At 44.8% G+C, this 20,572-nt stretch overlaps 1 protein-coding gene across 1 annotated transcript in view; it reads right to left on the bottom strand.

The window, feature by feature from the left end:
• The window catches only part of GALNT16 (polypeptide N-acetylgalactosaminyltransferase 16), a 144,677-nt gene that overhangs the window by 70,167 nt on the left and 53,938 nt on the right, over nt 1–20,572 (bottom strand). Inside the window, exons 2-3 of the mRNA XM_073638982.1 lie at nt 9,215–9,390; nt 4,799–4,897 (exon numbers count right to left, since the gene is read on the bottom strand). Of these exons, the coding sequence (XP_073495083.1) occupies nt 4,799–4,897; nt 9,215–9,390 (275 nt within the window). The remainder of the gene's footprint in view (nt 1–4,798; nt 4,898–9,214; nt 9,391–20,572) is intronic.

Raw genomic sequence — 20,572 nt, 5'->3', positions numbered from 1 at the left:
CTGAGCAGGCGGGGGGGGCCCACTCGCCATCAGCGTCGGGTACCCCGACACACTATGGGACCCGTGAGTGGAGGAGAGCGGTGCCAGTGCCCGCCCCCATGCTTGCTCAGGGCCATGGCACAATACTTGCCTCTCCCCGTGTCTCCGCAGCAGGTCCTGTATCTTCCGAGGCTGCACTGTGACGTCTCGGGTCAGAGGGCACGGCGACGTCTTTCCACCGCGCCCTCTCCTGAGCAGTCACAGTGCAGAGCGGGAAGACGGCGACGCGGCTGAGAAGTCCGGAGCAGCAGCAGCAAGTGAGGAGAGGTATTTGATTTTAATTTTTTTATGTATGGAGGCATGGGGCATTATATGGGCACCTGCATGGGGCACTGTATGGGGCATTATATGGGGGCTCAGGAGGCATGGGGCACTATATCGGGCACCTGCATGGGGCATTATATGGGACACCTGCATGGGGCATTATATGGGGGCCCAGGAGGCATGGGTCAATATATGGGGCACCTGCATGGGACATTAGGTGGGGCACCTGCATGGGGTATTATATGGGGTACCTGCATGCGGCATTGTATGGGGGCCCCAGAGGCATGGGGCATTATATGGGGTACCTGCATGGGGCATTGAATGGGGGCCCCAGAGGCATGGGGCATTATATGGGGCACCTGCATAGGGCATTATATGGGGCATTATATGGAGGCCCAGGAGGCATGGGGCATTATATGGGGCACCTGCATGGGACATTAGGTGGGGCACCTGCATGGGACATTATATGGGGCACCTGCATGGGACATTATATGGGGGCCCAGGAGGCATGGGGCATTATATGGGGCACCTGCATGGGACATTAGGTGGGGCACCTGCATGGGACATTATATGGTGCATTATATGGAGGCCCAGGAGGCATGGGGCATTATATGGAGCACCTGCATGGGACATTAGGTGGGGCACCTGCATGGGACATTATATGGGGTACCTGCATGGGGCATTATATGGAGGCCCAGGAGGCATGGGGCATTATATGGGGCACCTGCATGGGACATTAGGTGGGGCACCAGCATGGGGCATTATATGGCACACCTGCATGGGGCATTTTACGGGGCACCTGCATGGGGCATTATATGGGGGCCCAAAAGGCAAGGGGCATTATATGGGGGCCAGTATTCTGTATGGAGCATTATATGGGGGCCAGCATTCTGTATGGAGCATTATATGAGGGCCAGTATTCTGTATGGAGCATTATATGAGGGCCAGTATTCGATATGGAGCGCAATATGGGGGCCAGTATTCTGTATGGAGCATTATATGGGGCCCAGGAGGCATGGGGCATTATATGGGGGCCCAACCTGCATGGGGCATTATATGGGGGCCAGTATTCTGTATGGAGCGTTATATGGGGGCCCAGGAGGCATGGGGCATTATATGGGGGCACAGCCTGCATGGAGCATTATATGGGGGCCAATATTCTGTATGGAGCGTTATATGGGGGTCAGTATTCTGTATGGAGAGTTATATGGGGACCAGTATTCTGTATGGAGCGTTATTTGGGGGCCAGTATCCTGTATGGAGCATTATAAGGGGGCCAGTATTCTGTATGGAGCATTATATGGGGGCCAGTATCCTTTATGGAGCATTATTTGGGGTCCATTATTCTGTATGGAGCATTGTATGGGGTCCATTATTCTGTATGGAGCATTATATGAGGTCCACTATTCTGTATGTAGCAATATATGGGGCCCATAATACTGTATGGAGGACTATGTGATGCCCATAATACTGTTTGGAGGACTTAGTGGTGCCCATAATACTGTATGGAGGACTATACTGTCTGGTCTGCACTGTGCGCTGTGAGGATTCGCCGGTTTCTGAGCTATTGTAGAATTTACAATAGATATCGCTCATGTAATGTAAGAAGTGAAATCTTTGGCATCATATCATATCTATATTTCTCTGCGGTATCTGTGCATCATGAATTGTGGTATGTGTTAAAGGGGCCCACTGAGACTTTTTCTCCGTGGTCCACAAAAACTTGGAGCCAGCCCTGCTTGTAGGGGTCTGCTTGTAAGTCTGTAACCATTAAGGCACATTGATTTGCATAGATGCAAAAATGATAAAATATTTTTAATCAACGTCATTTGAAAAGTTGTTTCATTTAATGTGTTAGATGCATGGGAAATGCTTGTACATTGTACTGTAGGTGCTGTGTTCATTTCTTTGTAGGCCTCCTTCAGTTTTCAGTAAACAGTAGAATGATGTGCTTTACCAAAAAGCTCTATATTGGTCTTAACTGTTGAGTCAGCTTCTCCCCTTTTTATCTGGTTTCAAATGTGATTTTCATATTGCCCACACCTGTTACTTGCCACAGTTACGTTTGAATGAGCATCACATAACCCCTTCTCCCCTTATACACAGCACCATGGAATCAATGGCGCTATATAAATAAATAATAATAATAATAATAATCATGCTTGAAATAAAGTTGTTTACCCTCAATATTGGAAAGGTGCTAACAATTTTTAGGATTATGTGTGTCCAATTTGCCTTTTTTTCTTCTGTATTTTTGTGTTGTTCCAATACACACAAAGGAAATAAACATGTGTAATTGCAATCATTTTTCTGGGAGAAATATTCATTTTCTGCAACAATATCAAGGGTGCCAAGACTTTCAGCCATGATTGTATAAAAGTCTTTAAAAGAACTGAGAATGGTGCAAGTGAGAAGCCAAAGTTTGGCATGAGAACAAGAGAGCAGTTATCATTGACGTTGATAATTTCTGTAAATTGTCGGAATTGTAAAGCGCTGGTGAATGTGTTGGCGCCGCTACATAAATAAAAAGATTATTATTATAATTTCCTTCAATCCAGGAGTAATAGTAAGAGTGAATGGATGCAGAACAATAGCTGGCACTTGACTGAAGGATCTGTAAATACTAGTAACGGTTTATTTATGGAAGGTAAAGTGCGACATACGACAAAAGAGCTTTTAATGGAATGTAGACTGTTGAGGTTATTGGGCTTTACACTGAATGTGCCATATGGGTGGAACAAGGGCAACACTGTTATCCTGAAACGTCTGGCACACAAGCGGTTCCTTATCTTAACGCCAATAAGGTGGAGAAAGAATTGGCATTTTTTGCCATGCAGACATGAGCTAATCCCCAGGAAAGGAATGTAAACTTAATTCCAAGTCAAACATTTTAGAGAGATTTCAGCTCATTTATACTGTAGTTGTCACATTTCCAACGTTCCAGGCAGAGCTCTGCAATTGAAGGGCATCATCTGAGAAATATTAAATATAAACATCAACGCTGGTAATGCTATGAAACAACAAAATCATCATTATCCTCCAGCACCGCCCCTCCGCTGCTCCCAGCCATCCTTTGCTTATAGGGCTGCAGGGGTGACATTCCCTTTACAGCACATGACTGATGCACAGGGCTCAGAGGACTCATGTCACCCACCCCGGCATCACTGGCTGCAATAGTCATATGTTGTAGACGGGATGTCACCGCACAGAATGACCGTGCAATGCTACATTTCCCCTTTAGTGGCCTCTAGATTCACAGATTGCAGTAGGTTGAATTTATGGTCCAGTAACCATTCTGACAAAGCAAAATAGGCCAAAGCAGACATCCACTTTATTTATTAAAAAGAGTATTCCCATCTCCAAAATCCTGTGTAATAATAATCATAATATTAGCCATTATCTCCAATTAGAAAAGTAGTATAGTTCTTCTGATTAGCTACGTTGCTTTCCCCGTGTGCAGGGCATTGCAGTAGCTTTGATATCCATGGTTATGAACACTAATAACTAACTGTCACTATTAAAGGGGTATTCCAATCTCAAAAATTCCATCCCAATATGTAGTAGGTGTAATAATATTAATATTAGCAAATACCTCCAATTAGACATTTAGTATAGTTCTTCACATTTGCTATGCCACTTACCTCATGTGGGGCATTACAATAGCTTAGGTATCTATGGTTATGACCACTCGGTCATAACCATGGATGCCTAAGCTATTGCAATGCCCTGCACATGGGGTAAGCGATATAGCGAATCTGAAAAACTATACTTTTAATTGGTGGTATTTACTAATTTTATTATTATTACAACTACTACATATTGGGATAGGATCTTGGAGATGTGAATACCCCTTTAACCATGGATACCTAAGCTACTGCAATGCCTTGCACATGGGGAAAGCGACATAGCTAATCAGAAGAACTATACTACTTTTCTAATTGCAAATATTTGCTACTAATATTATACCTACTACTTACTAGGGTAAGTAGTAATTGTATACTACTGACAAAATATGCTATAAAGTGGTGTGCGATCTGTAGCATTCAGTGAAAGTTTCTTATAAAATGGACCATTCTAAAAAAAATAATTCTGCTTTGTATTAAGGGAGTTGCCTCCTACACTTTCTCTATCCAGCCAGATCAAGCTGATATTTGAGTGTTAAACCTCTCTGTTCATTGAATTTGATGGACACCAAACCAATGTAGATGCACCCCACCCACCAATATCCCACCATTATCAGGTGATCACTAGAAAATCTGGTTATAGCAGAACATGTCTGTATGCAATGCCCACACATGACATTGTCCCAATTGGCCTCCACCATGAATACGTCCTGATTAGCAGGAAAAACGGAATGATTTAATGACAGCCAATCACCAGTCTTTATACATTGCACAATATGGCGGTCATTACTGAGACATTAGCCGTGTAAGAGAAGGCCGTCATTCATCACACTGTATGAAACAGAGGTACATCATCCAGGATCGCTACCAACCTTTTAATAGTTCTCAGCAGAGTAGACCGCGCTTCATTATGGAAAGTAATGATAACACTGGTGGAGGGGAGGTCGTTGTCATAATGTACAGAGGTGCATCTGGGAAGAAAGGAACAAGGGTCTGTTATAACAATCTGACGGGGAAAGATCTCTAATGACTAGAAGACTCATGGCTGGAAATGTAAAGTGCAGATTTTTGTAGATTTAAAAGGAACCTGTCACCAGCTTTGTCCTATACGAACTAAAACTATCACCTTATTTGCACTCCATAAATGATTATATAACCCACTGGCTCCCCATGTAAGCCCTCAAAACCTTTTTAAATTCTCTCGCCCTGCATGGTAATCCGGTCGGTCTGGTCCGATGGGCATGGTTTTGAGCCTCTCCATTCCTCCCCCCGGCTGTTGCAAGCCGTCCTCCTTCTTTAATTGACATGGAAGACGTCTTGCGTCATCCACATTGCAAGGCGAAATCTTGCTCCTGCGCCCAGAATTCACGGCTCGAGCCTGTGCACTATGCTTTGCCCTAATGTGGGCACAGCCGAAAACATGCGCCCACAGTAGGGCAAAGTATAGTGCGAGCGGTGATTTCTGTGCGAAGCAAGATTTCGCCCGCCGGCATCCGGTCAAGCACAGCTTCTCTATCACACTGTTGATAGATGACAATAGCTTACTTGTGCTACTCTTTAACAAGGACATGTCACTTGCTAAAAAAATACCTGTTAAATAAAAATCCCTGCACTTCTCTGATTTTGCAGCTCTTTTTCTTTTTTCGCTACGACCCTCCATTGCAGAGATGTTCACATTTGTTCCTTTTGGAGCGCAGTATGTGAAATCTCTGTTTGAGGATCAAATGAAAAAATCCTGGCACTACCACCACACCCAGTTACAAGGAAAAATAGGATCAAACAAAACATATCCAGATACTTGCCATACCTGGAAGTGCTCGGCTTAATACATGTGATCATGAAAATTCAGAGGAAAGCAAGAAAAGCGGCAATCACCACTGGTAATGCATTTTATTACGGTCACAGGGCTGCAGACAGACATCTGCTTTCTGCTCGCATACAGTGTACATATACGGCTGCCAATCAGTGATGGAGGTGGGGTTGGACTACCTGGCAGTAGGGTTACTAGTCCTGTACTGATACTCTGCTGCTGATACAACAGTGATTTTATCTAAACAGCCAGCAGCCCAATAAGTGATATATCAATGGAATCAGGGTCTCTTTCTCTACATTATGCTGCTCTCAGATTAGGTGGCAAAACGTCCTGACAGATTCCCTTTAATGGTATTTAACATACAGGTGCATCTCACTAAATTAGAATATCATCAAAAAGTTAATTTATTTCAGTTCTTCAATTCAAAAAGTGAAACTCATATATTATACAGAGTCATTACAAACACAGTGATCTATTTCAAGTGTTTATTTCTGTTAATGTTGATGATTATGGCTTACAGCCAATGAAAACACTAAAGTCATTATCTCAGTAAATTAGAATACTTTATAACAACAGCTTGAAAAATGTTTTTAAAATCCATAATGTTGGCCCACTGAAATGTATGTTCAGTAAATGCCCTCAATACTTGGTCGGGGCTCCTTTGGCATCAATTACTGCATCAATGCGGCGTGGCATGGAGGCGATCAGCCTGTGGCACTGCTGAGGTGTTATGGAAGCCCAGGTTGCTTTGATAGCAGCCTTCAGCTCGTCTGCATTGTTGGGTCTGGAGTCTCTCATCTTCCGCTTGACAATACCCCATAGATTCTCTATGGGGTTAAGGTCAGGTGAGTTTGCTGCCAATCAAGCACAGTGATACTGTTGTGTGTAAACCAGGTATTGGTACTTTTGGCAGTGTGGACAGGTGCCAAGTCCTGCTGGAGAATGACATTTCCATCTCCAAAAAGCTTGTCGGCAGAGGGAAGCATGAAGTGCTCTAAAATTTCCTGGTAGACGGCTGCGCTGACTTTGGTCTTGATAAAACACAGTGGACCTACACCAGCAGATGACATGGCCCCCCAAACCATCACTGATTGTGGAAACTTCACACTAGACCTCAAGCAGCTTGGATTGTGGCCTCTCCAGTCTTCCTCCAGACTTTGGGACCTTGTGGAGTGTGTCAATAACTGCCTTCTGGACATCTGTCAAGTCAGCAGTCTTCCCCATGATTGTGGAGCCTACTGAAACAGACTAAGGGACCTTTTTAAACGCTTAGGAAGCCTTTGCAGGTGTTTTTTGTTAATTATTTTAATTCACTGAGATAATGACTTTTGTGTTTTCATTGGCTGTAAGCCATAATCATCAACATTAACAGAAATAAACACTTGAAATAGATCACTGTTTGTAATGACTCTATATAATATATGAGTTTCACTTTTTGTATTGAAGAACTGAAATAAATTAACTTTTTGATGATATTCTAATTTAGTGAGATGCACCTGTATATACATGACATGAGTACATGTCACTCCATGACGGTTATATCTGGAGAGAGTGCTCTGTCAGCACATCGGCACCTCTTCTGAGCCATCACAGGGTGCCAATGGTTTGCTTTAGCAATTAGAGGACTAACAGTGGCCTCAGGGTCTTCCATGCACTACAGCCTATCAGATACCTCCAGAGCCGGGGACTGACTGGCAGGCCATATGCAGGCTCGGACTGGCCCACAGAACAGGAGAATCCTCCGGTGGACACATTAATTCACTATGTACAGGCAAAAGCAGGATCTCATCATTCATTCAACAAACTACCTAGATTATTTTTATATAGAAGCAGAAATAAATTTGAGAAAGGGGATAATATAATATTTGCATGAAGCTGAGCAGTGGGCCCCCCTTTCCCCTCCCCAAGTCAGTTACTGGTGGGCCCATGCCACCCCAGTCCAACACGGATCATATACAACCATAAGATCACATATTCATGCCCCCAAAACAGACTAATGAATATAATTTAAAAAATATCAGTTTCAAGTGTTTATAGAAAAAAAAAGTAAAAACACCTCCCCAAAATCCCAGTAAAAAATAAAATAAGAACAGGTCACATATTTAGTATTGCCACGTCCGTAATGACATTATCATTTATCCCACATGATAAATGCCAGGGAAAAAAAAAAGAAGAAAAAGAAATGTCAGAATTGCAGTTTTTGTTCATCCCATCTAAAAAAATAAATAAATAGTGATCAAAAATTTGTTCAAAAAGTGTAATAAAAAATTATCGATCTTATGTACCAGTAAATGGTTGCCCTGAAAACTACATCTTGTTATGCAAAAATTAAGCCTGTTGAAAAATTATAAAACGAATAGCTTTCGATGCCAACACAAAAGATAGTAATTTTCTGTGTATTTATTGTAGAAAAGTGAATAAATATAAATAAATCTATATCAATTTGCTTTTGTCATAATCGTGCTCACTCACACATTAACGTTTACACTATATTTGTGCAGCAAATGAAAAGCGGAAAATTTAAAAATGTCAAAAAACAGCAATATTGCTGCATTTTTTTTCCTGTTTCTCTCCATAAAAAAAAATTAGGTAATAAGTTATATGTATCCCAAAATGGTGCAACTGACAAATGCAATTTATTCTGTAAAAGAAAAAAAAATTCTCATACAGCTCCTTCGATGAAAAAATAAGGTATTATGGCTCCTGGAATGCGACAATAAGAAGAAATTAAAAAAAGGCTGCTTCCAAAAAGCTCAAAATGTGCATGTCCTTAAAGGGAATCTATCACCAGGTTTTTGCCACCTAATCTGAGAGCAGCATAATGTAGAGATAGAGACCCTGATTCCAGTGATGTGTCACTTACTGGGCTGCTTGCTGTAGTTTTTATAAAGTCTATGTTTTATCAGCAGGAGATTATCACTAGAGGACTAGTAAACCGGCTGCTATGTATTCCTCCATATTCATGAGCTCTGTATAACCCCACCCCACCACTAATTGGCAGCTTTATGCCTATGCACAGTCTATACAGAAAGCAGCCAATCAGTGGTGTGGGCGGGGTTATATGGAGCTCAGTATTCAGAGAACTGCTAGATCTGCAACAGATAAAACTGGGATTTTATCAAAACTGCAGTAAGCAGCCCAGTAAAGTGACACATCGCTGGAATCAGGGTCTCTGCCGAAATATCATGCTGAAATTTTTCTACAAAGACTGTTTTTTTTTTGTGCATGAATGAAAATGGAAACCTCTGAAAACTTTATTCCCCTGACCCTACACCCTCCCCACCCACCCCCAAAAAAAGACACAACTGAAGAATTTCTGCAAGTGTATCCTGGATTAGTAAATTCCGTGGATATAATCTGCACAGATGTTTGACACGGAGCCAGGGAAGCAGGGTCCAGCACAGTTTACCATGACCTTTTCTACTCTCCCCATAAAACATCTGCTTTTACTCATTTTTCCATACATGTAATCTACCTGTAATGTCGTGTGTCCCGAATGGGCCGGTCACTGCTCAGCTTGTCACTTTCCAGCTGGTTGAAGGCATGCTGTCGGTAAGGATCTTCTCCAGCCTTTAGAATCTTGGAGGATAGATACAACTTCTCATCGAAGCCATTCAGCTTCCCCTTCTCTGTCTGCAAGGCTGACGTCACCTGGAACAAAACCCATTTCATGAAACGTGCTCCGACTACATTGTAGCCTGAAAATCCCTATACAATTCTCCACACTCAGAGATTTCTGGCAGATGTAAAAAGGTGAAGCTGCGAGGACTTTGTGCAGTACTGACTGTCTGAGACATTGGGATATATGCAACAAGTTACATTCAGAAAGGATCAGCTATGCTACAATGTCTTACCTTTCATCCAGATATTCAGTGTAACAACTTCACAATTCCACCACAACTTCACTAACATTCAACATAATCACTTTGCCGATCTCTGGTAAGAACAGACTTACAAATCAACTCTTCTCTACACATATCATTAGTATGAAAAGATAGAACATAATAATTCCAACAAATAAGTTACTACTACCAATCAATACAACATTTCTAACAAGAACCTGCTGCATTTACAGGGAACCGGTCACCAGTTTTTCAGAATCCATACAAAAGCCACCACCTTTAACTACTCCTTTGTCGCAGTCCACAAACCTGTATATTATATTCCAAAAAGTAACATTTTTAATTTTTCCGGCGCTGTATGCAAATTACTTTGGTCCGGTCGGATGGACGTCATCGATGTATTGTCTGCGCCTCCTCCATTTTCATTTAATAGCCATTCTCTGGATTTGATTGACGTAAATGCATCCTGCCTCATCCAGATAGCGCAGTAACATCACAGGCCCCCAGAAAACAAAACTGTGAAAGCTACCAGGAACGTAAAAGCCGGAATGACATTTTGCACGGAGCATGCACATTGAGAGGTTATGCTCTGTCCTCGGTAGGGTAGAACCAAGTACAATTTTGCAGTGAGTGATCTATTGCGCAGACGCAACAGTGGATGAAGCGGGACATCAATCAAAGTCATAGGACGACAAATAGGAAAACGGAGGAGGCGCAGACAACATGGCCATGACATCCACTGGACCCGACTGTATCAACTTGTACATATGCTATGTTTTGTGATATATAGAGGCAGTTAATAGACAATATACAGTACAGACCAAAAGTTTGGACACACCTTCTCATTTAAAGATTTTTCTGTATTTTCATGACTATGAAAATTGTACATTCACACTGAAGGCATCAAAACTATGAATTAACACATGTGGAATTATATACTTAATAAAAAAGTGTGAAACAACTGAAAATATGTCTTTGAAGAACCTAGAATATAAGACATATTTTCAGTTGTTTCACATTTTTTTATTAAGTATATAATTCCACATGTGTTAATTCATAGTTTTGATGCCTTCAGTGTGAATGTACAATTTTCATAGTCATGAAAATACAGAAAAATCTTTAAATGAGGTGTGTCCAAACTTTTGGTCTGTACTGTACATGTCAGGATTCCACCCCTCAGTGTGTCTAGGATGCAGTGACTGACAGCTCAGCTGTCCAATCTGCTGCAGGGGTGTTCTGAGCTGTTGGTGTTTTGACTGACAGCTTGGCTGTCCAATCTGAGACTGGGAGGTGCTGGCTGTCTCCAGGTGTTCATTATCCCAGGTGATTGTCCATCTACTTAATTGGGCTGTTACTCCCAGACCTCTGCCGAATTAAAAGTCAGCTAAGTGTGGTTTGTTCTCTGTGCTTTGTATTCTGTTTGATGATCTTTCGTTGCCCGATGTTGGACCTCGTTCTGAACATCGGTCTGTTTAACCCCTTCTGCTGTGATCTGCTTTCCTCCTGGTATTCTGACCTCGGACGGTTACCTGACTACGCCTTTGTCTCTTCTTTCTGTTTAAGACGTATCGTCCTGACCTTATGACCTCGGACTTCTTGACTATCCCGACTCACAGCTTGTCCATGAGAAGTGTTTCAGCATCACAATACAGGATTGTGGACTGCGATAAAGGAGTAGTTAAAGGAGGGGACTTATTTGAATACTAAAAAAAACTGGTAACAAGTTCCCTTTAGGAGTTTCACTGTAATAAGAGGTACAGTAAATTTCACAGCACATCATACACACGGACTGAAATGTCTTTGTAGAATTGCTCAGATATTTGCTCCCATCATGACAATTACAGATTTGCATTTAATATCTTATGTATATTTGCAAAAAAAAAATCACCAATGCCCATTTGCCTTATTGTTGCACATACAAGGGGTAGAAAGTGTAGCGCCGGCGTCCCTGCCCTCTGCTAGGCAGGGACGCTGTTCCCCTCACCTCCCTGCTCCGTGCCCGGCGTCCTCCTCCCGCTCTGCTGGCAGCGCGCGCTCCTTCCTGTCCACTGTGCTTAGGGCGCGCGCGCTCTCCCTCCCTCTTAAAGGGGCCGCGCGCGCCGTCCTAAGGAGTCCCCGGCCAATGGCCGGAGGACTTCACCATATATAAGGCACCTCCTCCAAAATGGAGGTGCCCGAGCAATGTTGTTGCACTGTTCACTACTCTGCTTCAGCCCTCAGGTCCCGTTGCCAGTTACCTGCCAGATACCTGCCAGATTCCTGCCTGATTATCTGCTACCTGCCTGCTAGTCTGAGGTCCGACGGTCTGCCTTACTACTCCTGTCAGTCTGTCTAAGGACCAGCCTGCCCGCTCACCTGGGAGCGCACATCAGCCACCTGCCTGCTTGCCTGAGGTCCGACGGTCTGCCTTCCAACTCCTGTCAGTCTGTCTATGGACCAGCTTGCCCGCTCACCTGGGAGCACACACCTGCTACCTGCCTGCTAGTCTACCTGGAGGCTCCGCCGTCACGTGCTGTGACCACCTGCCTGTCCAGTGACTCCTGCTCGCTCACCTGGGAGCGCTCATCTGCTGCCTGTCTGCTAGCCTACCTGGAGGCTCTGCCGTCACGTGCTGTGACCACCCGCCTGTCCAGAGACTTCTGCCCGCTCACCTGGGAGCGCTCATCTGCCGCCTGTCTGTTGGTCTTCCTGGAGGCTCCGCCGTCACATGCTGTGACCACCCGTTCATCCAGAGACTCTCGCCTGCTCACCTGGGAGCTCACGTCTATCATCAGCCGCCACAGGTCGTACCAACCCTTTACCTAGAGACTGCCCCGGTCACTTGCCGTGACCATCTGCCCGTTCATCCAGAGACTGCCCCGGTCACTTGCCGTGACCATCTGCCCGTTCATTCAGAGACTGCCCCGGTCACTTGCCGTGACCTCCAGCCCGTTCACTCAGAGACTGTCCCGGTCACCTGCTGTGACCTCCTGCCCATCTTCCCTGGTCGCCACCCGCTCCCTTACAAGGACTGCCCCCTTGTATAGTAGCTCAGAGGTTCCGCCTCCCAGACCCGTTACAGTTTGCTCGGGCCATGGAACCCGGTGGCACCCAAGCTCCCTCGCTCTCGGACCTGTGTCATGAACTGTCCCGTCAAAGGGGGCTCTTCACCCGGTAATAATTTACACTGACCACAAGAACTTGGCTTACCTCCAGCATGCCCAGAGACTTAACCCGCGCCAAGCCCGGTGGTCCTTGTTTTTTGCTCGCTTTGATTTTGTTCTTCATTTTCGCCCAGCTGACAAAAACGTCAAAGCAGATGCCTTGTCCCGATCCTTTCTGGTGTCCGATCTCGAGGAAGAACCTAAACATATCATCGATCCCGCCAGAGTAATGCAGGTGGCTCCCGTGAGCCTAAATCGTCTCCCTCCCGGTAAGACGTTTGCATCAGTACCTGATCGGTAGAAGATCCTACACTGGGGTCACTCGTCTAAACTAGCTGGCCACGCCGGTCAGAAAAAGACCCTCCAGCTTATTGCCCGGCACTACTGGTGGCCTACCCTGCGCAAGGACGTAATAGACTTTGTTTCTGCCTGTGTGTCCTGCGCCCGCAACAAAGTCCCGAGACACCTGCCAGCCGGTCGCCTTCTTCCGCTTCCTGTGCCTGCTGCCCCCTGGCAGCATATTGCTATGGACTTCATAACTGATCTCCCCGTCTCTGCCGGTTGTACGGTCATTTGGGTGGTCGCTGACCGCTTTTCCAAGATGGCTCACTTTATTCCCCTGCCTGGTCTCCCGTCTGCACCCGAGCTGGCTAAAGACTTTATCCGCCACATCTTCCGTCTTCATGGCCTGCCCCTCCACATCGTGTCGGATCGTGGGGTACAGTTCACCTCACGTTTCTGGAGAGCCACTTGTAAACTGCTAGACGTCACCCTGGACTTCTCTTCCGCTTACCACCCACAGTCCAATGGTCAAGTGGAGCGGATCAATCAGAACCTGACCAGTTACCTCCGGCACTTCGTTAATGCCCATCATTCTGACTGGGTGGATCTCCTAGCATGGGCCGAGTTCTCCTATAACAATCACGAGAGCGAATCCTCTTCCAAATCCCCGTTTTTTGTAGTCTTCGGTCAGCATCCTCGGATTCCTTTTCCTGTCTCCACCTCTGTGGACAACCCGGCTGCGGAATCTCTCGTTAGCAAATTTTCCTCCATTTGGGAGAGTACCCGATCCGCACTCCTCCAGTCGTCCGAACGGATGAAAAGACACGCTGACAAAAAACGCCTGGATCCTCCACAATTTCGTCCTGGAGATAAAGTCTGGCTCTCGTCTAAATATGTCCGACTCAAGATACCTTCTTACAAGTTAGGGCCTCGGTTCATCGGTCCTCTGGAGGTCATCAGTCAGATCAACCCGGTGGCCTATAAATTAAAACTCCCGGCCAACTTACGGATCCCTAACTCCTTCCATGTATCTCTCCTCAAACCTGTGGTACTTAACTCTTTTTCCAAGTCTACAGGTACGCCTCCTGCTCCGGTTTCTGCTGAGGACGAGTTTGAGGTAGAGAACATTCTTGCCACCAAAAGGGTAAGAGGAAAGACCTTTTTTCTAGTGGATTGGAGGGGGTTTGGTCCTGAGGAGAGAACGTGGGAGCCCCGGGAGAACATCCATGCCCCTCTTATCCTAGCTAAATTTCTGTCTGGCCTAAAAAAGGGGGGGCCTAAAGGGGGGGGTACTGTAGCGCCGGCGTCCCTGCCCTCTGCTAGGCAGGGACGCTGTTCCCCTCACCTCCCAGCTCCGTGCCCGGCGTCCTCCTCCCGCTCTGCTGGCAGCGCGCGCTCCTTCCCGTCCACTGTGCTTAGGGCGCGCGCGCTCTCCCTCCCTCTTAAAGGGGCCGCGCGCGCCGTCCTAAGGAGTCCCCGGCCAATGGCCGGAGGACTTCACCATATATAAGGCACCTCCTCCAAAATGGAGGTGCCCGAGCAATGTTGTTGCACTGTTCACTACTCTGCTTCAGCCCTCAGGTCCCGTTGCCAGTTACCTGCCAGATTCCTGCCTGATTATCTGCTACCTGCCTGCTAGTCTGAGGTCCGACGGTCTGCCTTACTACTCCTGTCAGTCTGTCTAAGGACCAGCTTGCCCGCTCACCTGGGAGCGCACATCAACTACCTGCCTGCTTGCCTGAGGTCCGACGGTCTGCCTTCCAACTCCTGTCAGTCTGTCTATGGACCAGCCTGCCCGCTCACCTGGGAGCGCACATCAGATACCTGCCTGCCTGAGGTCCGACGGTCTGCCTTCCTACTCCCGTCAGTCTGTCTATGGACCAGCTTGCCCGCTCACCTGGGAGCACACACCTGCTACCTGCCTGCTAGTCTACCTGGAGGCTCCGCCGTCATGTGCTGTGACCACCTGCCTGTCCAGTGACTCCTGCTCGCTCACCTGGGAGCGCTCATCTGCTGCCTGCTTGCCTACCTGGAGGCTCTGCCGTCACGTGCTGTGACCACCCGCCTGTCCAGAGACTTCTGCCCGCTCACCTGGGAGCGCTCATCTGCCGCCTGTCTGTTGGTCTTCCTGGAGGCTCCGCCGTCACATGCTGTGACCACCCGTTCATCCAGAGACTCTCGCCTGCTCACCTGGGAGCTCACGTCTATCATCAGCCGCCACAGGTCGTACCAATCCTTTACCTAGAGACTGCCCCGGTCACTTGCCGTGACCATCTGCCCGTTCATCCAGAGACTGCCCCGGTCACTTGCCGTGACCATCAGCCCGTTCATCCAGAGACTGCCCCGGTCACTTGCCGTGACCATCTGCCCGTTCATTCAGAGACTGTCCCGGTCACCTGCTGTGACCTCCTGCCCATCTTCCCTGGTCGCCACCCGCTCCCTTACAAGGACTGCCCCCTTGTATAGTAGCTCAGAGGTTCCGCCTCCCAGACCCGTTACAGAAAGTAGGCTAGGTTCACATGACAGTAATTTCTCCCATTTGAGAGAATTGGTCCAATTATGCTAATCACACTGATGAAATTCTGATAATAGTGTGATCAGATTTTTTCAGATGTGGACAAGATAGAAAAAAAAATCCTCCATCTTCTCCAATCTGTCAGTTCCGGAAAATCAGACTGCACTCAGATGTCATCAGAGTTCAGTCTGATTTTTTCCAAGGACTAATTGACTTTCAAGGCCGAGTGCGATCCGAATATCAGATGCAAATCATGCATGCTGCTATTTTTTTCCTCTGACAGACTTGGCCCCAAGGAATAACATTGTTCCAAGTGCAATCCAATGTTTTCTCGGATCGTACTAGGACCAAAATAACGTCCGTCTGCATGAGCCGCAAGTTGTGGACTTAAAAAAAGGACAACCCCTTTAAACTGTGTATGCTCTACTTTTGAAATAACACACTCCCATCGTGGAGAAATAAAACTTTAGGCAAGAAACATGTAGTAATGTATACATTGTATACATAAGAGTGTAGGAGTTGTCGGAGGTCTGGTCTGCTAGGAAAGTGCAGACTTAACACAAAGGGAACTTGTGCAGAATTCTATATGGAACTTTTTGAGCAAGGTCAAAAAAAAAAGTGATAAAATTAACCCTCAGTGCCATCTGCAATACATTTACCATGTTGGCACTGTATATTTCACACCAAGTCTCTTAGACAGAGCGGTGATCATGCAGGCACGGGAGCTGAGCCTGCACCATCTGTAGTGGGTTTCAGCTGTATATTACATAAAGTTCGTTTATGTGCATCAGTCCCAAACACTTTGAAAGGAGTGGCACAGGGCACGGAAGACCTTGGTGCCATCTTTAGGACATTTACGAGGTTGACATTAAGTAGTTTGTGCCAAGTACCATAAATGTGTAGCACAAAGAAGCTGTGCCCTCCCCGTCTACAGCTGGTGTTGGCTTTATGTGACACCTGGTATACAACGTTTGTCTATCTACATCATTCCCAAAAAGTCTGAATAAAGCAGCACAGTGGGTATGTGACTGCCACTCTAATTCAAGGACATGATAGAAGGGGGTCTATCTTCATGATAGAAGGGGGTTTCAGCAGTGAGACCTCATTGGTTGGGCACCTTTTCCGATTGGAAATGTAATGCCACTCTAGCCTCATACAAGCTGGAGGTAGGGGTGGATAAAGCAATCTATAATTCTCATCCAGTGCTATAATTTGACTCAGTTATGGTTACTGTTTTTATAACCCCTTAAAGGGAATCGGTCTCCAGATTTTTGCTACCTCATCTAGGAGCATTATAATGTAGGGACAGAGACACTGATTCCAGTGATGTATCACATATTTAGCTGGGCTCAGCAGTTGTGATACAATCAGAGTTTTTAGATTTAGCATGTAGCAGAGCTCAAAAGCTAACCCCTAGTAAGCTGCTAATCAGTGATGGGGGCAGGGTTAGACCAGGGCTCACACAAGCTGTAGTCCAGGCAGGGAATCTCCTCGTGATAAAACACTCATTGTACTGAAACTACAGCACACAGCCTAATAAGTAACACATCAGTGAAATCAGTGTCTCAGCCCCTACCTCATGCTGCCCTCAGATTACATAGCATAGATCTGCTGACTGATTCCCTTTAAGTATAACAAGATCAATACCTTATCAAAAAAAGTGTTTAAAAACCACATGAATAAAGAGAAAATTTCAGCTCACCCCTGAGATGTAATCCCAGTCTGGCATGGAGCACGGCGTCCTCGCTGCTGCACAGCGTCTGGGTCAATGAGGAAGTGAAGATGGATCCAGCTCAACACACCGGGCAATTAATTAAAATTCAACAATCTAGATTGGCAAACCCTTTAAAAAACTTGTAGAAAAGACAAAAAATGGACATCTCAGACGACAAAGCATATATCATGGGGTGGTGTGTATAAAATATACCATACGTGTTTTGAGTGAAAAACTCTTGTACACTGGCAATGAAAAAAAATATTCTGAACTGGACTTAAGTATACTAACAAATAATCATGGATACAAAAAACACATGAAAACAATCAAGAAAATACCAATCACAGAGAAGACTAGACTGAACATATGAAAAGAAAAAGGTGGAAACAAAACAAAAAATATACCCTGGAAAAACTGAATGAGAAATCTGTAATATAATACATATGAACAACTATGTGCGTATACATATGAGAAAGTCCTAGAGAAAACTTGTACAAGTAAGGGCAGAAAATATCTCAAAGGAAAAAGAGAGAAAAGGGGGAAAAAAACAAAAAAAAACCAGCAGACAATAAATATGTCCATGAATAAATTTTCAATAAACAATAACTGCAGAAAACTCTAGATTTAAAAAAAAAATTGTTTTATCCTTTTTCTTTGTCTTTTTCCTTTTGGACTCAGTATTATGCTTTTGATAGTATAACATAATTTCTCATCTGAGATTAAGCCCTAATGGAGCATATGTGTTCAGAGAAAAATGAATAAATAATATATATATATATAAATAAAAAATGTATCCTTTTCCTGCTTTCTCTCTTTCCTTTCAGGGCTCAATATTATGCCTTTAGTAATGTAACATAATTTCTCGTCTGAGATTAAGCCCTGATGGAGCATACGTGTTCAGAGAAAATATCCAGAAAGCTTCTTTGTTTCGGACCGCATGACTACCGCCTCTAACATGTTTCGGTATTTGTTCTATATACACGCAGACCAATTTTACTGCGATTATGACATTCCACAAAATGTTTTGAGATATTAGAGATGCTCCTTTCTGTGGGCTCTTCAATGTCATAAAAGGTGCTCCCTGATTCTAAACTTGAGCTTACAGATAGTTGAACCAACATATTTGAGGTTACAGATCGTGCATTCCGCAGCATAAACTACCCGATCACTATTGCAGTTTAAGAAGCTTTTTATACTGAATTTTTCACTCTGATCGGAATTGTAAAAATGATTGGTTTTAAACGACACTGTGCAGGTTTTGCATGGAGGGATATTGCATGGGGATATTTTGTGCCCTTACTTGTACAAGTTTTCTCTAGGACTTTCTCATATGTATACGCACATAGTTGTTCATATGTATTATATTACAGATTTCTCATTCAGTTTTTCCAGGGTATATTTTTTGTTTTGTTTCCACCTTTTTCTTTTCATATATTCAGTCTAGTCTTCTCTGTGATTGGTATTTTCTTGATTGTTTTCATGTGTTTTTTGTATCCATGATTATTTGTTAGTATACTTAAGTCCAGTTCAGAATATTTTTTTCAATGCCAGTGTACAAGAGTTTTTCACTCAAAACACGTATGGTATATTTTATACACACCACCCCATAATATATGCTTTGTCGTCTGAGATGTCCATTTTTTTGTCTTTTCTACAAGTTTATAAAAGGGTTTGCCAATAAAGATTGTTGAATTTTAATTAATTGCCCGGTGTGTTGAGCTGGATCCATCTTCACTTCCTCTTTAAAAACCACATATATTTTACTACAAAAAGATGCAAGTTTTGAGATTCGGTTATTGTCCAAGAATTGACAAAAATCGTGTGATGCCTGTTCTGTCATAATAACATTCATGGGGGAAGGCTCTGTAAGAAAGGAGGGAAAAAAGTATACGAATATATAACAGCCAGATGAATGGAGGCCTAAGGAGAAATGTGACAAATATGCCGGGAGCTTTCCTTGTGCATATGCTAAATGCAGACCGCTTAGTAGAACTGCACCCAAACGGACATATGATGCGTGGATACTTTAGACATAGACATATGCCCAAGGCGAGTTACAACATCAACTTGTTGGCAGGTGTCAACAGGGTCTGCCGACAGTCTGATATTAGAGGCAGCCCGATGCCACTGATTATGGTATAGCCTGTTCTAGTCTGACATACTTGATCTTTTGTTTAAAGGGTTATTCCAAAAAAATCAACTTCTCCCCTTATTCATAGATCGCTCTGCGGTCCTGCTCTTAATGGAGTGGAGGGGCACATGTGCAGACTTCACTGCACTGATTGTCTAGGTGACTGGCAAAAATAGCTCACCACCTTACTAAGCAGTCCATTAGATAATGAATGGAGCAGAGTCTGAATATGTGCACCTCTGACGCATTCAAGACGGAGATGCAGAGCCTTCTTCTCAGGATCACTGGGGGTCCCAGCAATCAGACCGCCAGCAATCAGCAAGCCATTCTATGGATTACAGGTTAACTTGATTTTTTTGGGGAATAACCCTTTAACTAGTTGATTCTATTCTGCAACCTCCTGCTCTGTGGCCTTCCCTCTAACACTCTCGCACCCCTCCAATCTATCCTAAACTCTGCTGCTCGACTAATCCACCTGTCCCCCCGCTATTCCCCAGCATCCCCCCTCTGTCAATCCCTTCACTGGCTCCCCATTGCTCAGAGACTCCAGTTCAAAACCCTAACCATGGCATACAAAGCCACCCACAACCTGTCTCCTCCATATATCTCTGACCTAGTCTCCCGTTACATACCCGCACGCAACCTCCGATCCTCACAAGATCTCCTTCTCTACTCCCCTCTAATCTCCTCCTCCCACAATCGCATACAAGATTTCTACCGTGCATCCCCCCTACTCTGGAACTCTCTACCCCAACATATCAGACTCTCGCCTACCATGGAAGCCTTCAAAAGGAACCTGAACACCCACCTCTTCCGACAAGCCTACAACCTGCAGTAACCACCGCTCCACCAAACCGCTGCACGACCAGCTCTACCCTCACCTACTGTATCCTCACCCATCCCTTGTAGACTGTGAGCCCTCGCGGGCAGGGTCCTCGCTCCTCCTGTACCAGTTGCTGTCACATTGTGTTCAAGATTATTGTAATTATTCTTGTATTATACCCCTTTTTCACATGTAAAGTGCCATGGAATAAATGGCGCTATAATAATAAATAATAATAATAATAATAATTCTGCCAAAGGGATAATGCATGAGAACGGTCAGCAGTGGCCCGATACCGAGTGACATAAGGTGGGTGGTTTGCTACATATCTAACACTAAACCATCTGGAGACTTTATTTCCATCCACTGTTGGTGCCAGACCT

The sequence above is a fragment of the Phyllobates terribilis genome, unplaced genomic scaffold (assembly GCF_046119375.1).
Source record: "Phyllobates terribilis strain yellow unplaced genomic scaffold, ASM4611937v1 Scaffold_7__3_contigs__length_470593459, whole genome shotgun sequence".
NCBI classification, from domain to species: Eukaryota; Metazoa; Chordata; class Amphibia; order Anura; family Dendrobatidae; genus Phyllobates; species Phyllobates terribilis.
This window is presented reverse-complemented; position numbering and strand designations above follow the sequence as displayed.